Source organism: Neofelis nebulosa, chromosome 7 (genome assembly GCF_028018385.1).
Source record: "Neofelis nebulosa isolate mNeoNeb1 chromosome 7, mNeoNeb1.pri, whole genome shotgun sequence".
NCBI lineage: Eukaryota > Metazoa > Chordata > Mammalia > Carnivora > Felidae > Neofelis > Neofelis nebulosa.
Genome location: NC_080788.1, coordinates 83283602 through 83309618, shown reverse-complemented (window position 1 = coordinate 83309618; position 26017 = coordinate 83283602). Strand labels below are relative to the sequence as shown.

The following is a 26017-nucleotide window of genomic DNA, read 5'->3' as shown; positions in this document are numbered from 1 at the left end:
TGGATTTTAAAATGCTTTAGAAAAAAAAAATGCTTTAGAAAAACATTTAGAGAAAGGATTCCAGTCTATCAGTGAATTGAAGTGAGTTTAGGTTATGTCAATTTTCCTGTTGGTTCTGACTGAACTAATGACTTAGTCTGTAATTGACTAACCCTCTAAATCAGTCAAAGCCAGGCTATAATAAGTGAACTAAATTTAAATCCTTAAACCAACTGTGGTTGTGGAACAATCTTAAATTTATGAAACAAGGCACACTTTATGTTACTAAAGGTAATATGAAACTAAAATGGAGGCCTCAACAAAATCTAAAAAGCAAAAAATAACTAGGTGCTAATATGTTACATTGATGTCGCAATTGGAAATCTATCTGCCTGTAAGAAAATGGTGTCAGAATTTAGAATACCGTAGACCAGAAATGGGAAAGCTTTTTCTGTAATTGATCAAATCATAAATATTTTGGGCTTTGAATGCCATATGGTCTCTGTCACAACTACTCAACTCTGCAGTTATAGTGCAAAAGCAGCCATAGACAATATGTAAACAAATGTGTGTGGCTGTGTTCCAATAAAACTTTATTCATGGACACCGAAATTTGAATTTCAAATAATTTTCACATGTCATGAAATACTTTTCTGATTTTTTTCAACAATTTAAAAAGTAAAAACCATTCTTAGCTCATAGGCCAAACAATAACAGGCAGTATGCCAGATTTAGCCCACCCTGTAGTTTTCTGACCCCTACCCTAAACTAATAAAGCATGAGCTGTAAGAGTAATTTGTGAACTTCAAGACACATCAAAAATGTCAGTGACTCATTCATTCCTCATTAAAGAGTAGGTACTGAACAATATACTATACTTGACAAACACGTTTACCCTGAGTTCAATAATGAAGAAACAACTGGACACATCCAGATTGTGGGTCATTCTATTAAAGTGGCCAGGACTCTTCAGATATGTCAGCTATGAAAGACCAAAGAAGGAAAGAATAAAAGCACAGGGAAACTGTTCAAAGTGAAAAAGGCATGAAAACATGAAAGCAATGCATGAGCTTTGTTTGGATCTGGGATTAAAACAAAAACAACTATAAATGGACATTTTTAGGGCATTTGGAGAAATCTGAATATAGATTTGATATAGATTATCAGATATTACTATATCAATGTTACATTCCTTGGGTGTTATGATGGTATTGTGGACTTGTAGAATAATATTTTTGTTCTTAGATGATTATGTTGAAGCATTTACAGATGAAGTGTTAGGATCTGCAATTTAATTTCAAATGGTTCAATCACACAAAAAAATGTATGTGTATAAAGAGAGAGAAAAAGCAAAGGTGGTAAGATGTTAACAATACATGAATCTGAGTGATGAGCATGCAAATATTGTACTGTTAATTCAACTTTTAAATAGGTCTGAAATTATTCAAAATAAAAATTGAAAAAAGTATATAAAAACACAGTTGTAAGTTTAATTGGTTCAAGTTAGAAAATTTGAAATACATTCATCAAAATTCTAAAAAATACTAAACTCATTTGGAAATTAAAATAATTTGACTTGTAAGAAATAGCTGGATTATTTCAGTATGTTTTGATATTTGTATCTAATTTGTTCCCAGGAATTTTAGCATGGGTAAAACCTAAACTGGATGAACCAAACACAGCAAAATAATTAAACTCAGATTCGCAAAAGCCCTGAATTTAGATTGTTCTGTTGTTGTGTAAGATGAATATTTATTCAGTGACCAGAAATCTGAAATTTTTTTTCTGTAATTAAAAATTTAAAATACAAAAGAACATTTCACTTCTTCTAGTAGTCAGATCCAGATAATTCTGCATACTATTTTTGCTAACTATGTTTTCGAAAATGTAGAGAAACTAGATAGAAAACAGAATAAATGGGTCATCATTTAATTTGGAGAGATCATTCTATTCAAGGATATGAAAGGCACTTTCACAAGGAAAACTATAAACCCTTTGTAGGCAGAGACCATGTTTTAGTTGCCTTTGTATCTCTAATGCCAAACACAGTGCCTCACACAAGTAGCCACTCAATGAATGTTTGTTGAATGACTGAATAAATGAATAAATAAATGGGGGGTGGAGGACCCTGCTTAATATGGAAACAGATTAGGTCTGGATTTGATGTAAGGAAAAGATTCAAGAGGACTCCGGCACTAGACTGGTCCACTAAAGGATGTAATGGATTATTTATTTATTTATTTATTGAAATTTACAATAATAGAATAAACATATATCTTGAATATACTTTTAGAGAAAACCACTTAAATGTTCAGATATTTTTCTACATGTATGATGATGACAGTTCCTCAGTTTCAAGGATTCTGTCTGCTAACATTCATTCAGGTTGAAATGGATCTGAAAATCATGGCATATGAAAGGCAGTTGAGGGAATGAAGAACAGAAATCATTAGCAGCTGGGAGAAGACGAGTAACTGACCTCAGTTATCTTCAAGGTTGCCATGAGAAAGAAGGGGTACAAACACTCTGAGCGGCTCCTCAGGGTTGAGCTAGAATCGTGAGCAATAATGAAAGGCAGGGGGAAAGGCGCCCTATGCAGCTTTTAGCCACCTAAGAAAGAACTTTCCAACAAAGAGACACTCCCAATCATGGGACAGCTTGCCTTAACAAATCATGGACCACTGTCACTGGAAGGTGTGGCAGATTTGGTGTGACCATTTTCAAGGATAACTGGGGAAGTCGTGCCTACACACAGCAAGAGGTTGAGGTGATTCCGTCTCTTCCAACCAGAAAAAGTACTGTTCAGTAAAAGTCATCTTACAAATTCAGTGTTAAAATTAAGTAGATAATTAGTAAACGAATATTTTTAATACCTCATGGTCTTAAACGAGCATATATAACAGATAAATAGAACATAATGGTCAGTTTGTTCTTTGAAGGTTTTACCAATAGATGTGGCCCTTGGCATCACCCAAGGAAAATTTAGGTTGTCTCAATATATAAAATAGTTCAATACCTCAACAGGGATCCCGAATGCTCTTAGGTAGTTCAAGACTCTAGGATTTCTTCTTTCTCTGCATTTCCGGTCACTATCCCTGCCTACTCTGTTACTTCAAGCATCCCTTGTTTTCTACAGCTGCCTCCTAATGAGACATTTATCTCTAATCTCTTTCCCCTGTCATCATCTTGCCCACCGCTATTAGATATCTGCCTAAAACTTCTTTTGAATAATTACTACCTATGCAAAAGCCTAGAATGATTAATCAATTTAGAAATACGTATGGAAAAGATTAGAAGGGACATAACAATTCAAATTGTTATTAAAATGGGAAAATCATAGACTAGTATTTTAAAAATGTTCTTGGTGTTGTACTAATGTTCTAATGATAAATAAAATCAGGTGCAAAAGAAAGACTCCACAAAGTCTTACTACCTACCGTATTACATACAAAAGCTCCAACTTAACTTTTTAAAAGACCCCTCATTAGGTCTCCCAGGCTACCTGTTTTCTCACCACCTCTGCAAGAAAACTTCACTCCTTTTCTATGGTCTAACTTTCGGTTCCCTTCTAGCCCCTTTCTTCCCTCTTGTCCCTCTTTGCTACTTGTTTGTGCCTCTTTTACCACTTTGCTCTGATCCTTGCCTGCAGGACAACCACTGCATCTCATTTGGGTGTTCACTCTGTCCACAGTGTAGGTAAACCTCCGAAGGCCAGGACCTTTGTTCATCGTTGCATTCCCCACATCTACAATAGTCCTTGCAGATAAAAGGTGTTAATTAACTATTGGTTGAGTGAATGATTGCATTACACATTTTTCTAGTTGTTTATATGTTATAGTGTAGGTCTCTCAAAATGAAAAGGTACATGTCATACATATTGCCTAATTCAATACTTCAATTCAGTAAATGTTTACTGAATACCTACTGTGTATCAGGCACTTTAGTAGGTGTTAGGATATAAATTAAAAACTGCATTTAACAAGAGCAGTAAAGACCAAATGGAATATTTTTCAGCTGATTTCTTTTTGCACAAAATAAATACACCTGAAATCTATATTCTAAATCAAAATAGTCAAATTTTCTAGACTTTTCTACCATCTTTCTATCAAACCCATTCAAAAGAATTACATAGAATAAATATGAGACATACTAGGTATTCTGAAATCCAATATTAAACCATTAATGATAAGTAGAAATAAAAAAATCTAAGATAAGTTTTTCTTGGTTTAGGGGACCTGGCATTTAATCATTTGTGTTCCAAGATCTGTGCAGTGATCAGAAAGATTTTGAAAATTGTAAAGGCTTCACATGTAGTTTAATTTTAAGCCTCTTATGCGATATGGATATTTTGGAAGCTACTACATATTCTAGTTTTTCCAGAACCAGATGTAATAATTTGGTAAAGAACACAGGTAGAAGAGATCACTGATTTTCCTTTTCCCCCAATGAACTATGTTTATTATGCCAATTTTAATTACCATGCAATCTAATGGTTTAAGGCTTATATTTTCCACATCACTAGACATCATAAACATGAAAGCATTTTATACTGTCATTATACATCAATGTTTGTACTTGGTTATACATATATACAGAAATTATTCACACATCTTAACCTTGCTATTTCCTCCTTTCAAACCAACATAATTTTACCGTGAAAGCAGCTTTTTAATAAATGGTATAAGAAATACAGCAAGGCACACTTTTTTAAAAAACTTTTTTCTCATTACCACCTCAAGAAGCATAAAAAACGAAAATGTTGTACATAATTTAATAGTAGAATGTCACCAGTTTATAATATACAACACCATATAGTTGTTTCTTGAAGTGCTGCATAGATAATTATTTTTAAAATGAAATAAATAAAACGGCGCTTTTATAAGTTGCTTAATTTTGAAAGAAGGACCAGTGTTTCTTCTGTATGCTGCAATCAAATCAAATGTTGGCCTTTTAGGTAAATCTCTTTCAATAAACATAGGCATCATACCATTTAAAAAAATCCAGATCGAAACATGAAATTGGTCAAGTACCGGCAGGGAGGGGGGGAGGGGGTCATTCCAGACAGGTGAATTTAATGGACCATCAATTTGGTGGACCTCAGAACTTTAAAGAGAAGATGGGGAGGGAGGAGGCAAACAGAAAAGTCTCGCTGGAGAGGCGGGGTTGGTAGAGGTAGCTTGGGAGAGGAATCCATGGGAGAACAAGCAGCTTTGCCGAACTTCAAAGACAATCACCTAAAGAAAACCAGTGCACAATCCAGATCACAAGGCTCATGTGGACAAATCGCATTCGGAGGGAAGTTTCATCTTGGGAGAGGTCAATGTAACAAATGGCAGTGACGTGATGGAACCACAGACCAGCCCAGGGTGGGACTACGAGGCCACCCCCGAGTTACAGCCAGGCTTATCTACAAGAAACAAGAAAGTGACAAGAAAAGGTATCAGAAGTGTCTGTTTCATTTGCAAAACCAGCCCTTTGAGGAATGCTGCCATTTTGGAACTACCTGCTGATATTCTGAAATAAGAAGATACATAAAACATAGTAATTTTAATAGCCCAAGATTCGTATTACTGACAACAGTGTTTCAGAATCCATTGAAAAACACATTGATTTTTTTTAAAGTGACATGGTTTTGAATAAAACAAGAAAAATCATCAAGTTTGACCTTTTCCCTGGATATAATCTGCTCTTCTGCTTGTGAACTTGGTTTCAAACACTCAAGATAGCTTCAAATCACTATGAAAATGTGAAGCTGCTGGTGCCAAGTGAGGCAGCAAAATATCAACAGTGATTCACCGACTGGGAACCTGGACCCTCAGGTGGTTTAACCTTTACTTCAGCGACTGTATGTGTGACAGCAAAACTGAACAATTCGGCTATTACATAGTGGTAGAATATTCATAACATCGTTATACTCCCAAATGTTTCAGCCCCTTGTCTGTAAAAGCAGGTAACTTGGGCTTCTAGGTCAAATACGAATGCATTTCATTTAAGGTACAGATGCACTGTGCAAATAAGAATGACTCAATTATATCTGTACATCTTGATAGCTCAGATACAAATTCGTTCCAAACTCAGTCAGTTCTGCCTATTTCTAATTGGCTGAAAGCAACAAGTCGGATGTGAGGAACAACTGAATTCCAGGTACAGGCAGTACAAGATTTAGTTTTTTTAAGTCTGCTGACCAGCTCTCAAACAAAGCAGGCTTTTGCTTGTCTGGGTTTAAAAGGAGTTCTAATGTCTGATGTCAGTTTGCTTTACTATCTTTCTAGAACTAAATATTATCATTCTCCATCTTTCTCTCTCTGTATAATCTTGTAACCCGTTTAAAAGCCAGAAAAACTAGCAAATGTGGTTTGGGCTGAAGCCACAGGAAGCTGGGGAGAAAAGGCAGGTTCTCAAGAACATGGAGAGATAGATAGACAGGAACAGATGGGACAAAATTTGGTACAGTAAAATGCTTCAGTAACTCAAGAAAGATCATGGTGCATTGTTCACATGCTGAGGACATGACTCATTGGAAATCTGGACATTGAGTAAGGACTCCTTAGGTGAGGCAAAGCTGGCCTTACTAAATGCTGGTATTTAAATTCTCTATGGATAATCAATTCTTTCAACTTGGCTCACTTGGAGAGGGACAGGCAAAATTGATTGAAGCACAGATCTGGAGTGTGTGTGTGTGTGTGTGTGCTCGTGTGTGATAGGTGATGCCAAATAAAATCTTCATTATTTAGCATGGTAGGGCTAGTTACTCAGAAGGGCTGGATAATTTTTTTTAATTTTTAAATTTTATATTTAAAATTTTTTTTTTAATTTATTTTTCAGTCAGAGACAGACCATGAGCAGGGGAAGGACAGAGACAGAGGGAGACACAGAATTCGAAGCAGGCTCCAGGCTCTCAGCTGTCAGCACAGAGCCTGATGCAGGGCTCAAACCCACGAACTGTGAGATCATGACCTGAGCTGAAGTTGGATGCTTAACCGACTGAGCCACCCTAGCGCCCCCAGAAGTGCTGAATAATTAAAAAACATTTCACATCCACCAGAACCTTGATTTATTAAAGTGATTTTGAAGGTAACTTTGATAAGATTATACTTGTATTCTTTAGTGAAAAATTAATAAACTATCACCAAGAGTAGTTTCTTAAACCTGCTTGGCCAGCTTCAGATCATATTAAATACTTAGTGTCAATCAAACTAACAGAATAAGAACTTATGTTGTATATGTGAGGAATGTGTGGTGTTCAAGTTTTCTCAGTTTGTAAAAACTGAGTAGCAGCAATTTTACTAGGTATGTGTATGCTCAAGCATGCGTAATTATAAGTGATTGCTGAAAATCTAAAATCTTTGAACTACCAACAATCAAATTTGCAGACCAATAAGATAGGAAAAGCAATGGAGCTAAAAAGATCTGAAGGAAATATATGAGTCCTAAGTAAACACAACCCCTCCAACACATACACATATACACACACAAACACACAAACAAAACTGAAAAACAGAGTAAACCAAAAGGGAAAAAGAAAGGACACATTGGCTGCATGTGATGAGTTAAATTTTTATACCACAGGATTTATCCAGCCTGAAGTTTACGGTTAAATCATTCACCAAAGATCAGAGGCTTATGATGAGGATTATGAAGAAATAACTGTCAGAATACAGCAGAAAGATTAGTGCAAAGTACATCTCTTAGGCAGGTCCTAGGAGGCACTCTAGACATACATTATGTGCTTCCTCCAAATTAGGCAGAAATATCTGGATCTACCCAGTTACCTTTCCTTTGATGTGATTTGCTAGAACTGACCTCTCTATTTTTGTAGAAACATGACACATAAATGAAAATAGTGAAAAGCACAGCAGTGTGCCTAGAAATCAGAGGAAATGCATCCTGTGTTAGATCATGTTTAAAATTCCAACGGTTTCAGTGGGTTTTTAATTAGAGCAGTAATTGAAAAACCTTCTCAAAAATTTTTGAAAAAAATATTTGTTACCATTGCAGACTGTATCTGCTATTCTAAGTTGAAGTTCCTCCAGATGACATCATAATTTCATCACCTGAGAACTTATTTCTTAAAAAAAAAAAAATAGCCCAGCAAATTGAATATGGTGTATTTTATTACCCTGATAGAGCACCCTGACTGATGGTTTTGAAGTGACTTTAAAAAGTAGACCACTTTTTGCTCCTTTGAACCTTGTAGGAAGAACAATGAGAACAGTTAAGCTTTTAGAGACATGAAGTCTCATATTTACCAAATAATTTTACTATGTATTGTGATAACACCAAGGGCATGTCAATGTTTTGAGATTAAATAACTCATCCTGGTTAGTAGTATTTTAACAAAATGTAAATGTTTGTACCCAGGTACCCAAGGCTAATGACTGGTGAAAAATCTGGGCATTTGGGTATTTTGTCTGCATGATACTGAGAAAAATGAATAGGGCAGTAAACATGGCTATTTAAATGGCCCTCGGGTGATAATAAGTCACTTGGGGGCGATGTGAGTTCTGCAGAAGTAAAATCTGGCTGCTTCCCCATTGCCTGAGATAGGGCCAGGAACCACATCTCGGGGGCGGGGCAGGGGGGTGCTCAAGAAAATATTGCTGGCTGGCAGGCGGGCTAGCTGATAGGTTTACACTGTGGTGTCGGTAAAAGGTGAGGGATGCACAGATCCAACAGCACTTTCACTTCCCCGGGTCTAAAGATGGAGCTGCTTGTCATTTACATGTCAATTCTCTATCTGTGTAAGGGAAGAAGAAATTCCCAGAGTGCCTAAAAGGGAAGAGTGTGACCCGGAGGCTTCTCCAGTGCCAGAGCTTCTGGAGCTCCGGATCTCAGCATGACTGGTGACTTGAGAGTCATGGTCACATGATATGCTCAGAGTGGTGTTACTTTCAAGCCTTTTATCCCCTTTCAGAAAGCAGAAATCAGCCAGGCTCTGCCAGCCTCTGCCGAAGTTGGCAGAGCTAGCAGTACAATCGGTACTAATAGAACTTGTTTAGAAGCAGCTTATGGAATTGCAGTTACTCTCCCTTAATGGTCAGTTTTACTGCATACTGATGGAGAATGTGATTATAGGGTGGACATGTTTCACAGAAAATACATTTCTCTCTCTCCTGCTTTTGTTCCCACTTGCAGCCAATTGTAAATTGAGTCTGAAACACAGAAAATTAGTTGAGCTACATGAGTAAGTAGGATGTCTTCCTTCAGTTTTGCATACTGAGTTTATTTTTAGGGTATATATATGGTATAGATTCCCCCCTCCCCATTTCTAGCAGCTCTACATGGAATCACACATTTTAATGAGCTTAGGGCACAGGTGTTGCAGGAAAAAAAAATAATGATGTTTGCCATTCATCTTTCAAATTAAATAATGTGTTTTTAAATAGTAACTTTTTTCATAATACATTATGGGAACAACATTTATCTGTCACATTTTAAAAGATGTATTTGTAATAAATGTAAATTACTTTTAGAAAATCAGTAATTAGGCTCATCAAAAAATAAACAATCTGCCACAAAAAAGATAATCTTTAGCATAGTTAAGTATAATAACTGTTATTTGAATAAGTTAACAAATTAGGGTAGATTGCTTCTGTAATTCATTTCCTATAGCACGAGTTTAGGTTACAGCATTAAGCTTCTTGGAGTGGGGGCTGGAGACACCATTTGGCACCTCATACTTTGGTGAAATACAACTCTCAACATTCAAAAGCTCAAATTTTCTTCTTTAGACTTGATTGAGAAAGTATATTCATCACTGGGGTTTAAAGATGGAAAATAACAGAATTTTTGTGTCACTTTCAGAGCTATATCATCATCTCAGAATAATCAATCAATAGCTGTCTTATTAAATACGAAGAGTGGAATGACTTTCTTAAAAATTTTGATGGAAATCAGCCTGTCACCTTGAGGCAAAATTCAAAAATTCTGTTTTTATCAAAACGCCATTAACTTGTCATGTATTCTCTCTGCATTTGCTTTCTGGGCCTGTTCTCAGTCTGTGTGTGGATAAATAAAAGCTTCTTCTTTAACATCAACTTTCCCCTCCTGTTTGAATCCTCAGACTCGGCCATGATCAGGAGCTGTGACAGCACAGCCTTCCACTGGGGAAGCAAATGTGATGATAGTTACATTAGACAGAAGCATAAAAGGAAGGCCCAGATCAGGAGATGCAGCCTTTAACCTAATCATTGTTCATTTCCAGGCACTGAAGGGTGTGGGCATCTCTGCGTGCAGGAAACTGAAGTGGGAAGCATTGTCACTGTGCATGCATTTTGATCAGAGGCTATAATTGTAATTGGGAGAACCTTTTTTCCTCCCTCCATGGAAGGTCCTAAATTATCTGGCTACTTCCTCAAATTTTGTATTCTTCTTGCCAGAATGATGTCATAAAGATAATGTCACTAAAAATGTCAATTGTGACTGTTTCTCTCCCTTTTGCTTCACAGTTACTTGCATTGTTGGGAATATGCCTTCCACCTAAATGTCTTATTCAGATCAGTATCTGCATGACCAGTCATTTTGACTAGTCTGTTCTCCTCTCTCCTATCATGGCATTGTTGACTCATACACTAAATATGTACATTAAACTATATTAAAAATATATATTAAAATGAGGACTATACATACCTTTCAATGAGATGATTTTCATGCGTGGAGAGGGTTGCATTCTACCTATGCATATTTTTATGTTGTTCTTCATGAAGATTTAGAAGGTTTTCTTCACAGGTTAAAGTTTTGGGGTTGGGATGCAATGCAGCCTTGTCTTTTGGCTGCTTTGCCTTTGAGGAGAGCCCTGGAACTCTAGATTTGGCTGAAGCAGCATTATGTTCTCCTGGCATTCCAGATTCACCTGTGTTTTCCAAACTTTCCTTTTCACTGCCCAGCCTTGAAGTAGTTAACTCTGAGCTTTTCCCATGGACAGTAGCTCGGGGTAAACCACCCCCTTCCTTTCCAACATCAGATTCTTTCTGATGGGGAGAACCTGAAAGAGCCACCATGTCTTCCTCATCAGCCACGAGAGAAATATCATTGAACTTAGAAGAGCCAGATGCTGCTTGTTGTGGCAAGGCAGCTTCAACGGAAACAGGTTCATTTGGAGGAGCATTGGGGAGGCAGGGCTCAACTCCATCTGGGTCATCTTCAACACAGGCCTCAAAGAAGCATTCCGTGTCCTCCTTGTCTTCTAAGCCAGAATCGCTAATGTCCAGCGGCAATGGAGTGTTGCTCTTCTCCTCTACGTAATTGGTGACCTCCCCACAATCACTGTCATGAGATGAGAGAGATAAATAGGAGTAAAAGTCCCCTTTTCTCAGCTGGATGGGCCGGTGAGAATGTTCTAACACCTTCTCCTTGATTTGAGTTAATGAGGTAGGAGCAGCTGCCTCATTTTCAGGTTGAGATTTACTTTTTAGGGCCGTTGAAGCCATGTCAATGATTTCCTTAACAAAGTCATGTACTGAGCAATCTTCAGCATCTTTTTGATGGAAAACATCTGGCTCACAGTCACAACAGGAAATGTTGTCGCTGACAGAAACATTCTCCTCTGTTTCATTTTGTTCAAGTGCTAGGCAGCAGGGAGCAGATTTTCCAGCCATATTTGGTACATCATTAGGTGAAGGTTTCAGTACCTCAGAATCCTGTCTATTGATAATGCTGGTTTCTGGGGGCAGTTCTGGGCAAGACTTCTCAGTGGGAATAGAAGCAGTGGTTGGGTTTTCAACATGGTGGTGGTTTTGACATTTCTTTGGACGAGGTCTAACGGTTTGGGGAACAGATTCTTTTCCAGCAATATTTGAATCATCTGAGCTATCCATAAATACTTTACACTTACAATGCTCACTGTCTGAATTCTTTTTCCCAGTTGAACCAAGATTATCTGATTCCTTTGAAATCCCATTCTGTTTGTCTTTCTGCCTTTCTGGAGTGCCTTCAATATTGCCATTTTCCATGTCAGCCACATATGGATCTTTATTAACTTTGAAAACATTTTTCTTATTTTCACCCTTTGTCCCTATCTCATGGGTGTTGGATAAATTCTTACCATTTCCATTATTTTTAGAGAGACATTTTATGGAGCTGTTTAGTAGAGCCTCAATGTTCAGGGTATCAGACGGATTGGTCATCTCACTACTACTTACATCCTTACTGCCCTTTATTTCATCACTGATATTACACCTTCTTTTATCTTTTGTCAAGGAAATCTTTGGTCTAATCCAGGTCTGTAGTTCATTCTTTATATAGTCCAGCCCTGACATCAAGTTGCATTCTTCATAAATTTCATCATCTGTTGCAATACTGGAATCATCATCTTCATCTTTGATGCATAGCTCTTCTTCTGTCAAGGTGAGGGTAGAGCTGGAAAGGAGGTCACTGTCATCTTCATCATCAGTGCAAGCAGAGGTGCAAGAGACATTAACGATCATGCTGACATTGACGTCGCTTTCATCAGCCACGGAACGAGTCAGGCGCTTCCTGAATGATGCATTTGATTCTGGGACCTTGTTCTTGTGTAATACAATATCCTCTGAGCAAAGAGAGAGCTCATCACTGCTGCTAAGTTCTGTAAGAGATGCTGGCGAGTCTTCATTGATAGAGGATGCTATGTCCAATGATAGCTGGCCAGTAAAGGGCATCTTTTGGGAACTACTTTGGAGAGTGATATCAGAAACACTTCGCTTTATCTTTTGCTCTGAAGGGCTCTGGATATTCTCTAAACGATTCAGGAGATCTAATGTCCTTTTACTCAGTTCACCAACTGAGCCACTGCTCACACTTATGTCCCCAGAGCTGTGACAGCTAAAAAGATCCTCATTGCTTTTATAGGATGTCAACCAACTTTCTAAAGAAGTGCTTCGCTGGAGGCTGTCACTGCCATTTTTAAGGATGCCCAATCCAAATAAATCACCCCCTGGAGAAAGAGACTCAATAGATGAACTATGTGATAAAAGGGAGAGCTGTCTGGCATTCTGCATGCCAGTGAATGTCTTCTCCACATCGCCACTTTTATATGAGTTTCGATCCATTTCATGGGATGCACTTGCCAAAATCTTTTCATGGGGAGGTGCATCTGGTTGTAACTCTGTAGCCTGATGTTTAGATTTGCAGGATTTTTTATCAAAATAAAAACTACGAAGCAGGGGATCCTCCACATGTGCTTTTTCACTTTGTGACTGTTTCATTATCATTGGCAATTTGAGTTTTGAGCCTTGGAGGTACGAGTAATCATAAAATGTAAACACATCATGTTTTCCTTGTAATTCTTCTCCCAAACAATCAGGGGTATATTTGGTAACACTGTTTAAATCTCCAACTTTTCCATTTACACAACCCACTGGTGAAATGGATGGCTGAGAGCTATCTGGAAGCTTAATACGTTCCTCCTCATCTTTAAATTTTTGCTTTAACATGTTAACTGCATCTCCCATTTGTGGGTCCAGATGTTCAGTTTCAGGGTTACTTGGGGACCCATCCACCATATTGAGCAAGCACATTTCAGAGTTGGTAGTGGTTTCAGTGTCTCCCTCGCTGACGATTCCACTCTCACTGCCTGAATTCTGGCTCATGTCTCCTCCATGGCACGGGCAGGGCTTCACCAAACTGGAACCTCCTAGAAGGTCTGGCAAAGACTTGGTAGATGAAAATGAAGAGTCTTTACTGAGACTCTTAGTTAAAACACTAGGCTGTGTCATGCTGGTGAACTTCGGGTTGTTTTTCAAGAACGGCATGCTACTGTCTTCATAGAGTTCAACATTGTGAAGGCTGTACACTTGGTAAATGTGTGGACTAGAGGGGACAGTGACACTTGAGGCATACTGAGACCCCCCATGGTCACCTGCCTCTTCTTCATAACCAGGGTCCTCACCACCTATCTCTTCAAGCTTTAAGGAAGGCATGAGAGGTTGGGGTTCTTGATCAAGGTCATTTGACTCTTCATTCAAACTAATTAACTTGTTACTTATGTCAGTTTCATCCCATTCCAGGGCATCCTCACTTGTCCCATTTAGGTCCATCAAGCCAGGATCAATCACATTCAAAGTCTCCTGTGTAGGAGAAAGGGGGGAAAAAAGAAGAATTAGGGAACACATGTATGAACACTTTATCCATTCAAAATCTCTTGGAAGAGTCAGGAAAGAAATTTTCCCCAAGCATGGATTTGAAAGAGAACATAATTATCAGCTCTATTCTTCTCTGGAATAACATCCAAAATTATTGAAATAGGTTTTTCTACCAATAGCAATTTGTCACTGAAGGCAATCACATTGATTAAAGTGTAAGATTATTACAGTCCAGTTGTAAGTTTTGGAATTAACCATTTCCTATTGATTCTTCTACATTCTTAACCTAGGATTGGGAGAAGATAAAACTTTCAGGTAAATTGAGGTAAGTAGAGGACAGCCTACGATATCTTTAAGGCACATTCACTCTGATGCTCTTCATTCGGCAGTCCACAGTGGAATACTATCTACACCTGCAAATGGCAAACCCCCTCATGCATCTAATTCTTGGTTTTCCGTTTGAAGCAGCCTTTGCTTTGGGGAAATGGGATACACTTACGGCCACCTGTAGAACGATTCATGGTCAGAGACCCTTCCTTGTCTATCCTTTCTTCTGCCATCCCTTTCAGGGCTTTCTGCCTCTTGAGAATTTGGCCCTGCTCCCAAATAGACCCAAGACAAGCAACACCTGACTGGTTTCCTCACCTATATCTTTCTGGACCCTGAGTCTCGGGCCCCAGTTCTCTCAGTCTCTCTCTTCCCCAGTCTCTTTCTATGACAGAGATTCTACTTTGATCTTGTTAACTTGTCTCACTATTGTCAGTCCTGCCCCTATTTATTACAGGCCCCTAGGGCCCGCCTCTAGCCCTAGAATAACAACTATCTGAAGACTTTTCTGGCTCTCAAGTTTGATTTAGCCCAGATTCTCTTGTGCTGCACTCTGCCAGCACAGTTGAGATCCTTGATCTTTCCTTGGACTTCCTGGTTTTAACTTGGTTTAAGTAGAGCTTGACACATAGTGGGACACAGTGGTTTGAATGAGTTCCTGGATCTGTCCAAAATCCTTCACCATCCTCACTTGCTGCCCAGCTGTCTGGATTCATGCTAGAGCCAAGAGAGGTGATATGAGTGTGCAGGCCCTGACAGGCTCACCTATACACAGAAACTCAAATAGAATTTTCAGCTTGGCTTATGTTTATGCAGGGTAGTCAGGCAGATGACCATGGCTCTGAAACTATGCAGAATGGGTGAAATGCTGACTTTGCTGCCTACCAGCTGCGTGGCCTTGGGCAAGTTTCTTAGCCTTTCAGAGCACCAATCCCTTTATATCACTTGTTAAGGGGGGTTAGGACTATCCATATTTTGAGAGGATTCTGAATACTAACAAGCTAATGCTTTCAAAGAGCTTGAGGAGGCCATTGATATAAGGTAGCTATAATTCTGAATACATGTAGCATTGCTCTAGAGTGGGTTCAGTCCATTCATAACGGGTTCTTCTTGCCCACCTTCTTCTCTCCTTCTCATTATTCCTTTCAGTTTGTCCTAAAAACCATAAGGGATTCATGATATGGTAGGTAGAGAGAGATGTCACACAGTATAATAGGTCAGCATATTTGCATTACAATTCAGAATTATTTTAACAGTCTGGTTGAAAAACAAGCAATGATGCTTTTTTCCTCAGTAGTGGGGAAAAGGCTTCACCAGCAGCCCACTCACAAAACTTTCCTAAGAAGCCCTCAATCCTTCCTGAAACTAGTACTTAAAGGATACCACACAGTCTCATTAAGTGTAAAATACCCATTAGCACTTTATTATACTGGATATGTAAGAGATTATCTGTCTAGCCTACTTAAGTTGAAAAGAGTCCAGTTACAAAGTAAACATTAATTAAAGGATATTTTTAAATTTTATAACAGAAATCTTTCTTGCTGCCAATGTTAGAGCAGTTAATCTAGAACACTGGCAGTCATCATACTCACTTAGGTATGGAGTACATTCACGGTGATGAATTTTTATTAGAATTTCTGTTTATTCTTTGCTTGCCGATAAAGGAAGTACTAATGACCGGTTAGTATGGCTAATGAATGTTAACATCTTCAGCTGTAGAAACAATCAATCAGTCTAATCAAATAGTATATTAATTTCAAATACTATCTTGCCTGACACTGTACTCTGAGAGTGCTAATAAATAATTGAACTAGTCTTTCAAAGAAGCTCCCTTTGTAGCTCTCTGGTCGACTTAAACATTTAGCAGCACAGATTTTCCCTGGGAGTCCCAAACCTGGGGGCTCACTCTAGATGCAGGAGTTGTGCCATCTGGGTGTGTGTCAGAAGCCCAGCCCACGTGATGCCTATAACTTGGACTTGTCTTCCGTGACACAGTTGTTCTCTGACCAAATGCTGCCTCTGTGACTTTACAAATGTAAGCCTCAAAACTTACAGCAGCACCTAAAAGAGCAAATCCTTTGCTCAATAAAATAGTTGGAGTGGGAAATTTCCATCAGAAAAGATTACACTTTTGGATGTAATGCTGTCCTTTCACCTCCTTAACTCTCTCTTCCTCTACATCTCTTAAATTTATTGTAACTGCTGACATTTTTTATATGTCAATTCCTGGGAATATCTGACAAGATACTTTAGAAAAATCATTCACTTTAGACTTTAAAGTTTACATATTAAGGAAGTGCTATTTATTCTGCCCTCATTCACTCCCTTCTGTTGTGGATTAAATTCTGTCAATATTTTCAATAAAATCTCCATTTCCTCAAGACTTAATGTCAAACATAAAACATCCCCTGGGGGCAAGAGAGTGTGTAAAGTTTCTGAGAGGATGGGCATTGGAATATTTATATAACTAAAAAGTATCTGTGAAAAAAATGATGCATGTTAGAGTGATGTAACTGGCAGGAAAATTATTTGGTCGAATGCTCTCTTTGATGATAGCTCAATGGCCAATAATGCTCAAGCTAATTAACTGTATTTTGTTGTTGTTTTCTAGAGGTTCTGTCAGGTACTTTTTTTAAAGACACAAATGTTCCTGTCTTTGATACAGTGATAAATCAAAAATGAATTCAGACAAAATCTAAGAATATTTGACTGAAACCAAAAGGATGGTGAGGAGTACATGAGGTTCCAATAGAAAGTCTGCATTCAGGGATAATTCAGAATTAAATTAATTTGTGCAAGGGTCCATCATTCATAAACTTTGCCTCACTGGTATAGAATTTGGCCTAAACCTAAAGCTCTATATAAATAGCTGTGGGCACACACACACACACACAGCCCTTCAAGATCTGCTCAAGAAACAAATGGAATTAATTGGTGCTCTTTTTTTCTTTGTTTTATTCTTGGAAACAGGTTGTTTATTTCAACACAATATATACAGAGAAAGTGAAAGGGGCTGGAGAAGAGATGATGATGTTGGTGAGAGAATGAAGATTCCAATTCTAGTAAGTAATATCTATCCAAACTCATTTCCTTCTGCATTTGTATGGCTTCAATTGAATTAGGTCTTCCAGGATCACATTTCTAGGATTTTCTAAAAATTTTAGGTTACATTGTGGGTTTTTGTAAGAGATGAGAAACACATACCAGCTAAAGAATGGGGACAAAGGAATCTGACGTTCTATAAAACAAGCCAACAGAGATACAATACAGCTACTTCTAGACTCCTTTAATTTCCTTTAAAAGGTTGCATCTTTTGAAAAATTAAAGAATGTCAGAAAGATCAGGATGAACTGGATGTTCCAGTCGAACTTCTGGCACTCTACACCATTAGGAGGTCTTGCAATTTGTGTTCCCCCCATTTATTCTAGATCCAGGAGATTATTAAAGCAACACCACTTGCAAAGTCCTGGGAAGAGAGTTTTATCTATAGAAAAGTGAAATACAACAGAAACACACAAATAAATAAAAATGATAACATAAACATCGTTAATTGTAATCAAATAAAGATCTGCATGTCTACCCCTGGTCTACCCCAGGAGACCACATGGAAGTTTGAGGTGATGGACAGGAGGGAGAAATAATATACATAGATCAGGGTAGGGGAATTGAATTAAACAAGTTAAAAAATTTCAACTTTCATATATTCACTGTGCTTTTTTTGATGCAAATATTTCCCCTTGTATCCCCCTCCAAATCTAAAACCAAAGTATCTGAACATTAGATGCATAACTATTTCCCTAAATTTGACTTGAGTAGATATTTTCTCAAAACAAAACAAAACAAAACAAAACAAAACAAAAACACCAACACCCATAACAAACCACTAGTCCTCAGAAAATGCAAAGACAGCTTTTAAGAGAACTCAGGGTTTGTAGTACTCTGCCTCTTTTTGGGCAAAGAATAGATTCAAGGTTGGAATGAAAAAATATAGATGAAAAAAGAAATAGAATGAAAAGCAAAAATTTTCACTGTTTATCAATCATTTTGGGATTTAGGGCAGAATCTCAAATAGATCTGAGTGTGAATCCTGGATGCCCCCCAATCCCACCTTACATGTTAGCTCTGTGATCCTGGGCAGGTTCTTTGACAGTTATGTAGTTATTTAGTTCAACTAAAATAATTTGTATATCCAAGAAAACTATAGTACATTGAGTCTACCTTAGGGGGTGTTGGGAGCTTCAAATGAGAAAATGCATGTAAAGTCCTATGGAGGGGGTGGGAGGCTGGTACACAGTAGGTGCCAATGACTGGTAGCTCTTGGCATAGATTCTCCATGCTGAAAAGGGGGAAGAGAGTGTGACTAACCATTAAATAACTGTAACCATGTTTGCATGAAGATTGGTGGTTGGCTAATCTTTTTGTACAACCACATGCATGGAGTTTAAGGAAATAAACATCAGTTAGACCCCTTACTCACTCCCATTGCACTGTAAATGGGGTGTGGGTTTGTCTTTCCATGTCCTGGCTGGGCTTAGCCCTCAGGAATAACCAGATGAGAAAAGAAACCTGCCCAGCCTTCTGCAAGGCACATAACTCAAGCACTTTCTATTTCCTGAAAATAATCTTTTTTTTTTTAAAGGCAGGTCCATTGTCTGTGAAATCCTATCACAACTGACACATGAGAGCAATCAAATCCTGCTCACTATCTATCAGATTGACAATAATGTTAAAGTAACTTGTCTCAGCTCAGAAAATGCTTTGAAAGTCTATCTCACACTAATGATCAAAAACTGTTCTAGCGAATGCTCTTTTTCAATAACAAAGCTGATCAGAAACTCAAAACAGACAAGTAAAACCCAAAGTCATCTCACAAATCTCACTAAAATGAGTACTGACATGGACATATTTCCTAGTCTTGACTATACAGACATTTCTGAAATAGTAGAAAATGAAAAATCCATTAGATGTTGTTTTAAAGTACGTTTTACAATAGCAAAAATTGTCTTAGTTCTCAACAGGGACCAGAGACAAAAGAGATCCAATATTAGGAATCAGGGGTTTTCCTCCCAGATATAAACCCCATGAGGGCAGGGGCTCTGTCTTGTCTCCACTAGAGCCACAGAACCTACAACAGTGCCTGGGAGAAAGCAGGTTCTCAAAAAATGAGTGAACTGAATGAGGAAAGACTGGGCTGTGGTCTCACAAACTATTGTAGAGATCTGGGGAAAGGTCCCAAGGTTAAATTCTGCCACAGTGAAACACCTGGAGAATTTGTGACTTTCTAGCTGCTACCTCCTAGTTTAAAAAGCTAGTATCCTCTGGGCACCTGGAGGCTCACTCGGAAGACTGACTTGCACTCAAGTCATCATCTCACAGTTTGTGAATTTGAGCCCCACATTGGGCTCTCTGCTGTCAGCACAGAGCCTGCTTCGGATCCTCAGTCCCCCTCCCTCTTCCCCTCCCCCGCTGGTTCTTTCTCTCTCTCTCAAAATAAATAAATAAGCTTAATAATAAAAAAAAAAAGCTAGTATCCTCAAAAACATCATGCTCAGTGGAAGCCATATAGAAAAAGCCATATACTGCATGGTTTCATTGATATGAAATTCCAGACTAGGTAAATCCATAGAGACAATAAAAATAGGGGGTCACCAGGAGCTTGGGGAAAGGGAAAAGGGAAGGAATTGCTTAATGAAATATTTTGAAACTAGACAGAAGTGATGGTGACACCACATGTAAATGCCAGTGAATTACTCACTTTAAAATGATTAATTTTGTTATGTTAATTTCACCTCAGTTGAAACAAACAAACACACAAACAAAGTGAATAGGAGTCTTTAGTCCTGTTGGGTTTCAAAAAACACAGGACTTCATCACTCTATTGAGAAACTTGCTTATAAAAATATTAAAACAGATAATATTTCTGAATTCATTTATATCTCTGTGCATATATTATCAATAAAGTAATTTTATGTCACAGGCTTCTTTGTTTGGTCTGCACACATGCTCATCATTTTCAGAAATGCTGAAGAAAAGAACATCCTGTGTATAGTACTTCTCTCAGCTCAACTTCACTCATTTTGATGCAGCAGTCTCTTTTGAGGAGAGAGGAGTAGGATTAACAGAGCCCTTATTTGCTGGGATAGTCCAATCTCCTTCGACCTTATTTTACTTGATTCCTCTATAGTAGTTGACTCCATTTTTTTCTTGAAATTTTCTCCTCTTTTGATTACTTTGATGCTAAGCCTTCTTATAAAATCCACTTCAGCTGCCTTTTAGATGACAGTGTGTCTCACAGTCCTGTCTTGCCTCTTTTCACCCTATAGTCTCTGCTGCCACATTGCTGTTGTCTATTATTTTGAAGGGTATATAGGCTGTGTTGAGAAAAGAATTCAGAGAAAGTATTGGGGGAGGGGGACATTGCAAGAAGAGGGAACAATAAGCAGCGAAGGCAGATGGGATAGAGCTTTATGGGTACTTTCATAGGAGGGAAGAGCAACCAGCAAAGGAAACAAACAGCAGGGAAATCCAAGTAGGACTGGTATAATATTCTGGGAGCTGTGAGAAGGGGACGTTTAAAGTAGTGGGTGGGTAAGAGTGTTATAAGAGCAGAAAAGGTAAGAATGGGAGGTGAGGGAAAGTCACTGAATTAGCAAGAAGAAAGTTATTTGTAAACTGAGAGAGGTCAGGTCCTAGAGGCTGGTGGGTGAGGAAATGAGCAAGAGACTAGCCAGAGGAATCCTGGTTCCACAGTAATATTGCTGTTGAAATTGGGAGCCCTGTCCTCACAGGTGCTATTCACCACCTTTCTTGCCCTCCAGGATCAGTCTTGGAAGGAAAACAGAAGTGAAGAAACCATGGTAGCCAAGGAATGTATAAGGTTTAATAAGCAAGGTGATCATGAGGCTTTAGGAAGGAATTCTATAGAGGAAAGATGGATACACAAAGTATAAGCACTTCTTTCTTCCCTTTCTACAACTTGTTTCTCTGGAGGGCCTGCTCCACAGGACTGCTGTTTAGATTAAGAAGCAGTATGTCTGGAGCACCTGGGTGGCTCATTCAGTTAAGCATCTGACTCTTGGTTTGGGCTCAGGTCATTATCTCACTGTTCCTGAGTTAGAGTTCTGCGTTGGGCTCTGTGCTGACAGCATTGAGCCTGCTTGAGATTGTCTCTCTCCTTCTTTCTCTGCCCCTTTCCCACTTGTGCTCTTTCTCTTTCAAAATAAATAAATAAATAAACTTTTAAAAAAAGAAGCAGTATGTTTGTGCCAATAAAGAGATTTATTTATTTAAAAAAAATTTTTAATGTTTATTTATTTTTGAGAGAGAGGCAGACAGAGTGTGAGTAGGGGAGGTGCAGAGAGAGAAGGAGACACAGAATCCGAAGCAGGCTGCAGGCTCTGAGCTGTCAGCACAGAGCCCAATGTGGGGCTCAAACTCATGGACCGTGAGATCACAACCTGAGCTGAAGTCGGATGCTCAACCGACTGAGCCACCCAGGCACCCCAAATTAAAGAAATTTAGGTGTTGTCATAATTACTAAATAACTCTTATGTGCAGTAGCCTCAGTGTTGGCAGTATTAAAGCTAGGTGACAAATGCCTTGCTTCAAGCTATATTTTTCTTTTTCTTTTTTCTTAATTTTTTAATGTTTATTTATTTTTGAGAGAAAGAGAGACAGAGCGTGAGCAGGGGAGGGGCAGAGAGAGAGGGAGACACAGAATCAGAGGCAGGCTCCAGGGTCTGAGCTGTCAGCACAGAGCCCAATGTGGGGCTCGAACTCATGAACCGTGAGATTATGACCTGAACTGAAGTCGGAGGCTTAACTGACTGAGCCACCCAGGCTCCCCTCAAGCTTTGTTTTTCTTAAGCTAATTATTGTATAAATCATTACTCATATTTGTTAGGAATCCACTGTAGAAAAAAGATACCTTCCCACCCAACTATGATTTTTTTACTAGAAGTTACTAGAAAAATAATCTACTTCTACTGGCAAATAAATTATTTTATCTTGACTGTTGCTTTATATACAAATACATTGTAATTTTTATTATATTCAGAACAGACTGAATAGGAAAATTATTTTTCTCTTCTTAGTCATTATTTTATTTCTCTGAAAAATTTTCCCCAGAGTTTCAAGAAAGTAACTGAATTCAGAATTGCTTAAAAATGAATTTAAAAAAAAAGAACTTAGGAAGAGATTTTTAAATAAAAGAATTTCCTTATCTGACCTCTTCAGCATTATATAGAACCAAAACAAATAAAAGGAAGTAGGGAAGAAACAGAACTTCAATAAAGTTTTAAAAACCCAACCACAATAAAATGGTGGTATTTTCTACATTCTAGCACATGGTAAACCTTCTTGGATGACAATGACAGAACCACATGACAAGTCTAGTAAACAAATTTTTTTTCCCCTAATGATATAACATGTGGCCTCATTTTTCTGGCATTATTTAAGTGGCTTGGTGTTTGCCATTTTTTTTTTTTAATTTTAGAGAGAGAGAGCATGAGTGGTGGAGAAGTAAAGAGAGACTGAAAGAGAGAGAGAGAGAGAGAGAGAGAGAGAGAGAGAGAGAGAGAGAATCCCAAGCAGACTCCACACTCAGCATAGACCCCTATGTGAGGTTCAATCCCATGGCCCTGGTATCAGGACCTGAGCAGAAACCAAGAGTTGGATACTCAACCCAGTGAGCCTCCCAGGCACCCCAGTGTTTGCCTTTTAACTCTCAGAATTGACATAACATTTGAGTTTTGTACCTGTGGATATAGTTTTGCCTCACCTTTGCTTTAATGAAAAGTATACTCTTGTTCCTCCTTTATGATAAGGATCTCCCATTAATAAAAACTTCTAATTTTTAAAACTACAAAGCATGTTTGTAGTAAAGAGGAGGTGAAGAGTCCTGTAAACAAGTGCAGTTTTTCTGTGGCTTTTCTGTGACATAGGCTGGGGTTTACAACTTTCTGACTGAATTGCAAGCACAGAAGATTTGTGGCATGTTCCCAAGGTAGCCTAATGTGTAAGGAGAGCCTTGTCAACATGCTAAGGTCTGCCTGAAAAGCCGAACATCAGATAACAGTGTTTACCCTGTTCAGGACCTATGCCTTTTACAAAGTCCATATTAGCAAAGAGAATTTTGTGTCTCTTCATTCTCAACAAGATACATATTAAGTGCGATGTGGTATTATTAACCATTTGTTCCTCTCAGACAAATAGAGCATGGGGGTTTTGTTTGGTTTGGTTTTTTAATTCTAAAAAAAATTTTTTAATGTTTTATTTATTTTTGAGAGACAGAGAGACACTGAGCATGGGCAGGGGAGGGGCATACAGAGAGGGAGACACAGAAATTGAAGAAGGCTCCAGGCTCTGAGCTGTCAGCACAGAGTTGAACGCGGGGCTCAAACTCATGAGCTGTGAGATCATGACCTGAGTTAAAGTCGGACGCCCAACCGACTGAGCCCCCCAAGCGCCCCTTGATTTTTTATTTCTAAGACTGACTACAACTTACTGTTCAGAGAAAAAAGTAAGACTAAAATGTTGGCCAATTTTGATTAAAAAAAATTAAGAATTATCAAAAATGGTACAGGTGCAAGTAGGTCATCTATGATTCATTTTCTTACAATAGCTTAACCATTGTTTCTATACCTGATTTTATTTGATTTTATTTATATTATTAATAGCTCCTTTAAAGGTAACTGCTTTTAGACTTAGGGAGAATGAAACATTCTCAGAATTGCTAGAACACCTTCCTTGCACTGTCACTATTACCTCCGTGAAAGGGATGAGAGAGTATATACAAGTTACACTTGATGCTAGAAAAGTTGCTTGAAATTTCAGAATGAATTTTCCTATAAGGTAATAAACATCTTTGAAGTAAGTTTCCAAGAGACTTTATACTATATACTTCTGATTCCTAAATCCTTAGACATGTTAAAAATGTACAATCCCTCAGGGGTTTTCTTTTTGTGATCTCATGAGAAAAATACTAAGGATCTTAAGATTCCGATTAGATTTAAAAACTCCGTCTTGATTGCCATAGAAGCTCTGGTCCTGGTATCTCACGGAGGAGGCACTTGAGAGTTTTGAATGTCAGGACATTAATTCAAACTGTAACCCAAATCAAAGGTACCCAAATCAAAGACATGTAAATTTCATTCTAGAGGAAAAATGATCTCAAAATGTGAATTCATTTTGTAATTTTTTTTTTTCTAAAAAGCAGTATTAGGGGTTTAGGGTCACCTTAATCCCTTAAAATCCTTTTACAATGCAAGAAATAACCAAAAATAACTATAAGCCCCCAAACCTTCAGATATGGGTCATTACACTGGGAGTTTAGAGAATATGCTGAGTTTTATAGTCCAGGGAGGCAGGACACTGACCAGCCAGGGGAGCTAATCACCTGGGCAAGATCTGCTGAATCTATTACTCCAGACACTGGACAACGGTAGCATCTGTGACTTATCTCTACTTTGTGTTTAGTCGGTGCACAGCATAGCATACGTTGACTACATAAACCTCCACTGCCTTTTTTCCCCCCTTAATAAATAACAAGTAATCAGGGAAATATAATGCAGGTGACCTCCACCTCCTAACAAATCAACGATATTCTTCAAAGGTCTACTCTATACAAGACATTTCTCCTGGCAAACATCATTGCTGCTATTAAGAAGCATGGGGAACGCTTGGATAAATAGAGATCCCTTATGTTTATCTGCAGTTAGGTTCCATACTAAGGTAACACGGCATTATTTTTTTCTCCAGATTCAAAGTCTCTCCTCCCACCAAATTAATCATTTTCTCTCGTTATTTAGTAAAATCACTAGATGAGCTGTGACTCTATAAACTTTAGGAACTCATTTATTATGTCGCCTGATCAGACCTTGCATTTATTTACACGCTGTACCCATAAAACCCAGCTTTCATTAGTGCTGGGGAGGAACAGTCCTGCTCCCTTCGCAGGGGAAGGTGAAGCTGGAGAAGATAATTAACCACAAAACAATAAGGAGGCTTGCTGGGTAAGCAGTAGTGTGAAAACAGTTACTACTCACAAAAGAGGGGAAATTAGCTTGCTGGATAAAAAAGGAAGTGTCAGATTGAAGACTGAAAGGCCTGCCAACAGAAGTAGATAGCTCTATGCATCATTAATGAAATTTTTTAACACTTAAACGCCACAGCTGTCCACATTTGAATGCATGTAAATGCCATGTGTTTCCTGAGATTAATATGCATGTTGAAATATTTCTTTTCCCTTTAAACTTCTAGATGTTGTCTCTGTCTGTTTCATTTCACCTACTTTCTTTCCAAGAATAAAAATGCACCAGCTTTCTCAGCATTGTGTCCTCATTTCCAAAAACCCACGTACACCGAGCATCCCGGAGATGGGCAGCGTGCTCATTATATTTTAACAAACACATTATTTTACATTCATAATACCGATATTTTAGTAAACAGAAAGTTTGTTTTGATTTTGCTGCTTCACAGAGTGAAGACTTATGATGTGCGTTTCCTTTCAAAACTTCCTCCTGGAGCATTAGTGCTCCCTGAAGCAGCCCCATTTTGGCAGAAATTCAGTTCTGTGAAGTGCCAAAAGAAATAGAATAAACAAACACTGCTCCATGCAGCTGGCAAGATCATTTACATATTCCTGCACACCAAAC

At 38.3% G+C, this 26017-nt stretch overlaps 1 protein-coding gene across 7 annotated transcripts in view; it reads right to left on the bottom strand.

The window, feature by feature from the left end:
- Window positions 1-557: 557 nt before the first annotated feature.
- Window positions 558-26017, bottom strand: part of AKAP6 (A-kinase anchoring protein 6) — a 500699-nt gene continuing 475239 nt past the window's right edge. For 6 of the 7 annotated variants that reach the window (XM_058738770.1, XM_058738775.1, XM_058738772.1 and 3 more), the window contains 2 exons: window positions 10609-14021; window positions 558-5386 (listed from right to left, as the gene is read on the bottom strand). In XM_058738770.1, coding sequence (XP_058594753.1) covers window positions 10650-14021 — 3372 coding nt within the window. In that variant the 3' untranslated portion in view covers window positions 558-5386; window positions 10609-10649. Of the gene's footprint in view, window positions 5387-9503; window positions 9737-10608; window positions 14022-26017 lie in introns of those variants that run through there. The other variant, XM_058738774.1, reaches the window with a different exon arrangement.